At 37.5% G+C, this 10,000-nt stretch overlaps 1 protein-coding gene across 1 annotated transcript in view; it reads left to right on the forward strand.

Moving 5' to 3' along the window:
• Positions 1 to 5,842: 5,842 nt before the first annotated feature.
• LOC131939244 (endoribonuclease CG2145) overlaps positions 5,843 to 10,000 on the forward strand; it is a 14,681-nt gene continuing 10,523 nt past the window's right edge. The window contains exon 1 of the mRNA XM_059297444.1: positions 5,843 to 6,028. Within this exon, the coding sequence (XP_059153427.1) occupies positions 5,843 to 6,028 (186 nt within the window). The remainder of the gene's footprint in view (positions 6,029 to 10,000) is intronic.

Here is a 10,000-nt window from a genome sequence, read left to right on the forward strand (position 1 = left end):
CATCATTACAATACTTTCTCGATACTCTGTATACGAGAATGTATAAATGATTTACAGTTTTCGAGTCAGCAAAAATTAATTAGTTTAATTAACAATTATTTAGTTTAGGACAGAAAATTTGACTATTCTTGGAAATCGCCTCCATTGACTTGTCAACGGACAATGCACGCCCCCCCCCCCCCCCTACCCCATATGTGCAGCTATTTCACAGTTAGCCAGACCACAGTTTTGGCGATTTGTTAAAACCGAGAGCACCAAAATGGCGTCTGATATTATATTCTGATATTATCAGCGCGTGTAACGTTCCTTGCTTCCAATCAGTTCCCGGTGTTTCTGAGGGGAACAGCGCCTTGCCGGTTGCCTCTGGAGCCCCCCGTGGGAGTCTGCCGGACGAGACCGGCTTCCGGTCAATTCGCGGTTCCAGCGCGATAAGGTCCGGCACCAGGGAGAGGCACTATCCCTGGTAGTTCTGATTTATCAGGTCGTGGAGATGACGTCACGGTGTAGCACGTAGTTTGGTTGGGGAGGGTGGTGTTGGGGAGTAAATAAAATCTATGTAAGAACATTAAGGTTGATGTTGTAAATGTATGTACAATCTTGTAGATGATGTTGTGACAGTGTGGTAAAGAGACTGATCACAAGACAGCTAACCCCCACAACCTCCAGCTTGCTTACGTAAGACCTCCATGACCATCCAGCACTAATGGGTACCTAGCAGGAGAGGGAGGTGTGTGATCTTAAAGACTGTTGGACACGGTGAAGTATTCAGTTCATATGCTGAGGTCACAGAAACAGGTGAACTCTACTTCACCTGGTCATTTAGTTGATAGAGTACGTGCTACCAGTGTCATTACCGGGTCTTCAATGCTCGTTAGCTAGGTAGACGGGAACAGATAAAGACTCGAACATTTTCTCTAACCCATGTTACCTGCCACTAGACCAGTGGGTTTCCGCCAGAATTTTGCTTCCTCCGTCAATGGAAGCACCACCAGGCTAGGACATCAGGAACAGATTGTTCCGGAGACGACTTACCGTATCGAGCCTGGGTTCCAAACTCTTGACTTTTTGGTTAGCAGCCGTCGCCAGTACACAGCATCATAAATGCCATTGAGTTCACCAAGCCAACTCACGTTAGGGGAAAGTAAAGAGCTGGGCTGACCACACTATCCCTTCATATGCCTAGGCCACAGAACTAGTTGAACTGTTGAACTCTACTTCAGTTGTCACATGGAGATGGATGACAGCTAGGCACCGCGCATTTCACCTCATATATTCCTTTTAATTAATCAATACTGTGATTTCCGTTATTCTGAGCCACATATACGGTATGTTTTACTGTATTATTTTAAGGGGTTGTTAACTATATTTTAACCTCTATGTTACGGAACATGTTGCAAAAACGATATATATATATATATATATATATATATATATATATATATATTATATATATATATATATATATATATATATATACATATATATATAATAAAAATTATTTGAAAGAAACAAAACACATCACTCAACACTATCGTCCCCTTTAAGGGGAAAAAGCTAGTGTGCAACGTGTATTTTGTGTGTGCGTTGTTTAAAAAGTCGTATACAAGAATACAGATCTATGTATTTTACAAAATGCATGCTCGACCGTTGAAAACTACTGCGCGGTCGCGCAGATGTAATAGAGAGAACATAGCTCAAACCATATAAACATTGACCATTACTCCCGCACCACCCTAACCCCCTCCTATTTTATAGACTTAGTTTTTTTTTTTTACCATCCTGTCGAAAGTTTGCTATTCCACACATCACTCAACGATAATTGATGAGGCTGATTTATTTTATTGGGCCAAATATCGATCACTTGCAGCCGTTTTTGTGTAGGGTGGGGGCCAAGCTATAGCTTCAGCCATTGAGGATGTGGGGGAATCTATTACCTTAGCCATGGGGGTGTGAGGAAACTTATTGCTACAGCAATATAGAGTTGTTGGGAAACTGTTGGTTTAGCTTAAGGGTTGTACTAGTTAAATATATATTTTCAATGTAAGGCCCTACATATTTGTACTTCGTCAGAGGGAGGGGGTCTTGCACTACCAATGTGATGCCGGAAAGAAAATGCTTAACAGACATACATAGACACACACAGACACACACACAGAATGTACAGACACACATACACAAAAACATGGAAGCACAGACACACACAGACACACACAGACATATATACACAGAAACACAAAAACACGGAAACATGGAAATTCACACACACACACACAAACACAAACACACACACACAAAACTCACCCCCCCCCCCTTCACAAGCTGACACACATACACACACAAACCTACGCTTAATGTTTACGTTATGAACATGTCTGATGGTATCGCGAGAAAGAAATGTGTTTTTACGGTCGCTTGTGAATGACGTCATGCAATATAAACTAATGTCTAGTGGTTATTGCAGAAAGTTAGAACGTAAGAAATAAACAGTGGAGTTACTAGGTCGGGGCTCGCTCATTATGATAAACTCAGGGTCTCACCACTGTCACCTCTCTAAATACTGTCACCCGGTGCGTTACGATCTCTTACCCCCCCCCCCCCTCCCCTTACACACACACACACACCACTCCCTGGCTTGTGTATAGAGTTTCTTCCAGGCACATTGTCCGCACCCCCCCCCCCCCGGAAATTTTAGTCTGCTCACTCCCCCCCCCCCCTTGAAAATTTCAAGTGCCCCCCCCCCCCCCTTTCTGGAGAAAAATGTCTGGAGGAAACACTGCATGTGGCTAGACTACTAAATAATGAAGGGCTTATAATGTCAGGATTTAATTTTCCATTACAGTATACAGTTTAGTTGAATGTAAGTATGTATATTGAAATATAAACTGTATGGTTCTAGAGTCTTCTCGAAGAACTAAAGACAGCAGGGATGTCTTGGGACGCTGCAAAAATCTGCAGCCGGGGACCGGACAAAATGGAAGGATGTGGTTCAGGTCCTGTGATCCAAGGGGTAAAGAGGATTGTATTGAAACTAGGCTATCAATGGCTTGATTTTTTTTGTCGTTAGGTGGGTAAAGTTGTTAGAAATATATTGTTACAATATTTAAGTGACCTTTTGTAAAAAAAAGAATGTTGATGGTATAAAAAGTGTGTGCACTAACCCCCCCCCCCCCCCCCCCCCCCCCCCCGTGTACTAACTAGATCTACAAGATGTACTGTTTAATTAGTTTTTTTTACGTGAAGGCAAACTGCCAGTCAGTAGCGTAGCGAGGGGGGGGGGGGCGGGGGGGGGACATATGTCCCCGGGCGCCGACCTTAGGGGGGGGGGGGCGCCAAATTGAAAGTTTGAGGGGGGGGGGTGCAAATCGAAAATTTGCTCTCGAGGGTGCGCCAAATTGGAAGTATGTCCCCGGGCGCCGGGAAGGGTCGCTACGCCTCTGCTGCCAGTCAAACATGCCTGACATATAAACCCGTCTTTACCCTAACCATAACGTGTGTTGGCGTGCGTTTGAGAGTATTGCTTGTACTGGTATGGATTCATAATCGCACCCCCCCCCCCCCACTCCTTAGGTTCACCAAAATCTGTTCAAACTTAAGAATAATTACATATTTACGCCTATATTGCAACATTGTCTAAAAAAATAACTCTAAGATGCTAAGTTGAAGTCAAGTAGGAAAAAGTTGAAATATTGCTTTTGTTTTCCGGTATTGGTCCAAAACTCCAGAGCAATGGCCAGAGGATGGCTAACAATGGCAAGCGACAGAGCGGTGTTGAAATTCATCCTCTGCAGATCGAAGCTCCGATCTTGTCAAGCGATCTCGATGAAGAACGCCCCCCACCCCTTGTCTTGACTCCCTCCTCCGCACCAACTGTAACTCCCCGCGGGCGAGAACATCGCCATCCATCCGCGCCCCGGGCTCCTCCCCCTCCCGCGCTGGATGACATCCCATAAAACTCACGCGGCACGGTCGCATCTCCTCCGCTATTTGTTAACAGCCGGTAGGCGGGGCCAAACCCGGGCGCGACGTCACGGGAAGTGACGTTTCACGTCATCTCCCCGCCACGCCACAAGGGCCGACAACCTACTTAGCGTCGACCTTTCATTTCACGAAACAGCGTTCCCTCCCCTTGTTGTTCCCCAACGCTGTTATCGGCTGGGGTGATTGACAGGGAGAGAATTAGAGTGGCTCGTAGGGGCAGGGAAGTTACCCAAGTGCCGAGGCTCTGCCATACCCCGGCTTGTCCTGTCGGCAGTCGTGTGTAAACACTCAAACGCCAACTTCAGTTTTGCCAGACTAAGGAGATCCCACTGTCTAGAACTATCGGAATCCGTTCCATTTACGGAACAATTGTCCGACTTTCTGGTTGTGGAATTTCGATTCTAGATTCAGAAAATAATTTACGCCAATTTCAGTTTTTTGAAGTTTTGTAATTCGCTTATTAGAATATGCCTAGAACTAGATCTACAACTTTTTAAATATAATTAATTAGCCGTGGTTGTAATTAAACTTCTGGACTAGAACTCAATATTGGACTACCACTCTTGACTTCAGTACATTGAAGATTCCAGCAAATTCCCAAAGTGCGAGCTAAGAATTTGTCAAAAGCTGGAATTGAAATAACGGCCTATAGCGAAAGTTTTCATCAAATTTGCAATCAAAATTTTGGACTTTTTCTTCAGATTGACACAGACATTTTGGACTTTTATCATCTTTGGGTATGTTTTAATTGTTGTAATCAGCTTATCTCTAAAATTTATAACTCTATATTGAACAAAAAAAAATGTATCTTTATATTTTAAACTTTTATGTGAACTATAGAGATAATGTTTATTTTATTTTTTATTTTTACGGCAGTCTTAATGTTATTTATTAACTGTAGACTCTAGACCTACCTTTATTCTTTGTTAATTTTTATCCTTTGTCTAATGTGGCATATGGTCTATCTTTTAGTTGATGTTTTAGCTAGTGTGTCTCAGTATCTAACTCTAATATGTCTTTTGGTTGGTCTGTTAAGGCAAATACATACTGTGATTGTATGTCTCATGTCTGTTCTAATTGTTTGTCTAAATGTTAATTCTAGAACGTTTCGATTTCAGTGGATATACCAAACAATTGCATTTTTCTATGTTTTTGTTTTGTATATTTCTCATTTAGTACCTCTAAGTTTGTATCTCTTTCAATCTATTATTCTCTGCTTGTGTGTTTCTGTGTTTGTATCTCTATTTTTGTAATCTATTTTTTAAATTATTGTTTCTATGTATCTATGTTTTATATCAGTTTCTGTGTTGTATCTATTTCTGTATTATTATCTCTAAGCATCTCCTTTTGGTATAGCTGTTTCTAAATTTGTATCAATTTTTCTATCGCGGTTTCTCTTGTTATGTTTATTGTGTCTGTTTGTCTGTTTCTAATGTCCCAGCTGCTTGTATATTTATTTCTGTATCTCTCTTTTGACGTCCACCAGTCTATTTATAACTGTTTTAACTGTCTTGTCATAGCCGACAAAACGACAAGTTATTTCAAACTTAGATGGCACCTTGATCCCATGTTACAATGTTTTAAAGCTAGATTGCATCTTAGGCATAAGATATATATATCGAGAAGGGGGAGGGAGGGATGAGTAGAGATAGGTCCTTGTCATTCTATTAGAAGCCATAATTCCTTTAGATTAAGAGAGTACCGAAATACATAGGGTCCCAGGTCAACAGAGCTGATTTGTTTGTCTGTGTAAAAAAAAAGGTCTTATAATGGAGTTAGGGTTTGATAAATTAGATGTAGGGTTAGGAATTGAAAAAAGACCGACCGTAACATAGACATCATGTGTAGCAAAGATACTGCAAGCATGGAGCTTAGTAAAGATATGACATGCAGGGAGCTTAGCAAAGATATGGCATACATGGAGCTTAGCAAAGATATGGCATACATGGAGCTTAGCAAAGATATGTCGCGCAGGGAGCTTAGCAAAGATATCACATACAGGGAGCTTAGCAAAGATATGTCGCGCAGGGAGTTTGGAAAGATATCACATGCAGGTAGCTTAGAAAAGATATGAAATGCAGTGAGCTTAGCAAAAATATCACATACAGGGAGCTTAGAAAAGATATCACATGCAGAGAGCTTAGCGAAAATATCAAAGATTATTGAATTTGGTTCTTGAAATAAGACAGAATTGACATCTGCTGTTGGGTGTTTGTCTTATTGAGTTCATGATGCCATTGTCACGTTGTCATGTCATGTCTTGGTGACGTGATGTCCATCCAAGGCGTCATGAAGAGACGTCTTATTGTCATCATGCCACGTCTTACTGACGTCAAGTCACCCGCTGACAAAACGCTGTAACGTCATGATGGCAAAACATGTTGTCAATTTGTGACACCCGTCACACCATAGCGTCACTTCCATTTGTCACATTTTTAGATGTCATGTAGTGTTGGCGCACGAAATTTTCGCATTTTGACATCACGTACAGATGTTTTTATAACTCTTGTTAACGATAAATATTTTCTTAACCAACGCTAGTAAACACGGCATAAGTTGTCATCATTTTGATATCATTAAAATTTTAATCCACTAATTCATCAGTAAAAAATTATTTAAAAAAAATATTGGAAATTAAATATTTTTTTTTGAAAAAAATATTAAATTAAGTCCATAATCCAGAGCCAGAATTGCATTATCGACCTCAGTGTGAAATAAAATTCAACCATGCAGTTAACAAGCCAATAAAATAATCATTTGTACATTTAAATTGATTACAGGCAAGAGTTCAGACAAATCTGTATTAATTAGAACCTAATCGATAATTGTTTGATAGTTATTGATCCTTGAAATCGCCGATACAAGCCAAAGATACTGCGCTGATTAATGCTAGTATAAAGGCACACATTATAATTTTTAAGTGCTATTTTTTTAAAACCAGGGCTTTGTTTGAAAAATCTCGCGTGTCTCTTTTCTGTTTGCTTAGAGATTGTACATTTAATGTAGACATTTATACACTTGCGCACATCTATTGATGTATGGTTTATAATTTTAAAAATTACAGTTTAAAATAAGATTTACAGCTAATGATGATCAAATACATTATTATCAAGTCACTAAAATATCACTTGACTTGTCTATTTGTTTGTTTCGAGATTGTACATTAAATGTGCAAATGTATAAATTTTGGCACTCATGTTTAATTAATTAAATTTGTTTATAGCTTATATATTTAAAAAAAATACATTTTAAAATACGATTTACAACTAATGATGATCAAATACATTATTATCAAGTCAGTTACATATTATTTGACTTATCTCTTTCGTTTGTTTAGAGATTTTATATTGTAGCTTATATTTAAAAAAAACACAGTTTAAAATCAGATTCTACTACACATGTTGTTCAAATACGTTTTTAGCAAGTCAGTTATATATTACTTGACTTATCTATTTTGTATGTTTAGAGATTGTACATTTAAAATACGAAGTGTAGCAATTTTGGCACTCCTTTTTAATTAATTTAATGTATCTAGGCCTATAGCTTATATTTAAAAAAAAATACATTTTAAAATCAGGTTCTAAAACAAAAGATGTTCAAATATATGTTTTGATCAAGTCAATCACATATTACTTGACTTATCAAGTCAACTAAAAAATTTTATACTTAATTTTACAATCTCTTATAAATAATTTTAAATTTGCCTTACCAAGTCGCCTTTGACGAATTCGACAAACGTCGTAAAATTTTAAAAATAATATTAATCTTGTAATAACAATTATTTTAACAATAGTAATACGCACATGTTTATTTCCTACTTCTTTTGAAAACTTTGAAATGTATTGAACAATTATTTAAATATTTATCTATTTATATAGAGGACTATGACCTACGTGTTTTTTTTTAAATATTGGAACAGAAAGATAATTTGTTGTTGTTAATAAACCGTTTATTTTTTAATTTTAAATCATAATTTTTTCCAATGTATCTATCCGGTTGTGCGTTTGTATCTCTGTCGCTCTGTTTGTGATCAAACTATTTGACCTACCCTAAATGTAGCGAATGCTTTAAAGCTTTTGAGGATAGGTGTATCTGTCTAATTCTCTAAATGTATATCTAATCTAAATATCTCATCTCAATCCAATTATACATTAAATCAATCTTTAAAAAAATTAATTTAAAAATTACATAATTCCATGAGAAAAGGGGAGGTAACTTAGTGCTGGCAATAAGTCAAGTGAGTTGATGTTCATGAATGTTTACAAATCTTTCAGCAAATACGGACGCCTATTTTGTATTTATCTTTTAAGTTCCTAAATACAAAAGCGTAGAAAATAAAACATGTGTGATAAAAATCTTTATACTAGAAAACTTTTTAACGCACTACAAAAGATCAAACCTAATTATCTGTCATTAAATAAAACATTAAAAGCGTTACACTCCCGTGAACTTATCTTGATAATATCTTAGCCAAAAAAAAAACAAAAAAAAAACAACAACATTTGATAAGAAAGAAACTAGCTTTATTTACTTATTTGTACTGCATCTAAATATACATACACTTTATAGCAGAGTTTCTTCCAGGCATCTGGAATTTATATAGAAAATATATACTTTTACCAGTGTCCGCTCCCCCCCCCCCTGGAGAAAAAAGTCTGGAAGAAACACTGCTTTATAGTCAATCACAGAGCCAGCTATTCTTCTAATTCTTGTGTACCTAGCGCTAACGCCGGTCCGTTTATTCCCCCTTTTGTGTATGGTATTAATTAAACCTAGGCTTACAATGGCATTATATTTATTTTATTAGTGGCACCGCAACTGCTAATACTGACAAAGGCGTTCTGTAGAACCGGTGTTAGTTATCGATTAGCCGTAGTTTACAGTAACAAATACGTGCAGCTAGTATTGGGTTAGACGGTCCTATCATTGGCGGTTTTATAACTAAGAATTTGATATGTATGGTGGGGGGTATGGCTAGTCGGATAGTATTGCGGTGTTGGTACACTAGAGTTTACTGTTTCAATACTTTGGGTTTTTTAATAGGGTGTCATCTACATTATTGACAACATTGTGTTTGATCACACTGAAGTGTTTTAACACACTGAGTGCTTAGTGTGAAAACAGTAAACAGCTGCGTTTTAACAATAGCTCTACTATTGATTAAATGAACACACTCGAGTGATCAGTACGTCCCCGAGTCCACCCAGCTCAAATGGGTACCTAATAACAAATGACGTCACGGCTTAAGACTAGTAAAACACACTTCTCCCGCTCCATTGACTGTCAGTTCCGAAAAAAAAAAAGAAACTTTATTTCATTGAAACTTAATTTGTATATAGACCTACGAATAGACCTAGATTTGCATATAGACCTACGATAGACATAAGAGGAAACACAGAGCTAGAGATTATATTCCACATAATATGCTTAAATTTAACGTCTCGTCAAAATATCGGTTAAATTCACGGTTTTTTACATTTAAAAATGTATTAGCTATTAGCAAGTAAAGTTCCTTTTTTGAAGATGACGGTCCATGGGGTAAGGGAAGTGGATTTCACGCTTTCTGTGACTTCGGTATATGAAGGAGTAGTGTGGACTAAATAGAACCCAGATTTGAACACGAGACTTTCGGGTTAGCAGTCTTTTTTGTATTAGCAGATAAAAATGAACACATGACAATATTTTCGGCTTACAATCAAACTCATGTCAAAAATAGAATTTTATATTTAAGAAAACAACAAATAAACATCTACACTACAGCAACGAAAGAAAATATACTGCACTTATCTGCTTAATATATTTGTCAACAAACAGCTTACAATATTAATTTGTTAACAAACAGTCCACCTTACAATATTTAAATTTGAGAGTTGTAAACAAATATAAATTACTTTGGCGATACATTTATAAAAATGTGTAAATTTCAAAAGTGGCAAAGTCTGCTAGTTTTGACAATTTAATTAAGCATCATAAAGGACACATTCATTCTTTCTCTTGCATGCCCAATATCACTACACTAAAT

This window comes from Physella acuta, unplaced genomic scaffold, assembly GCF_028476545.2.
Source record: "Physella acuta isolate Inbredline_101_S28 unplaced genomic scaffold, ASM2847654v3 ptg000270l, whole genome shotgun sequence".
Classification (NCBI taxonomy): Eukaryota; Metazoa; Mollusca; class Gastropoda; family Physidae; genus Physella; species Physella acuta.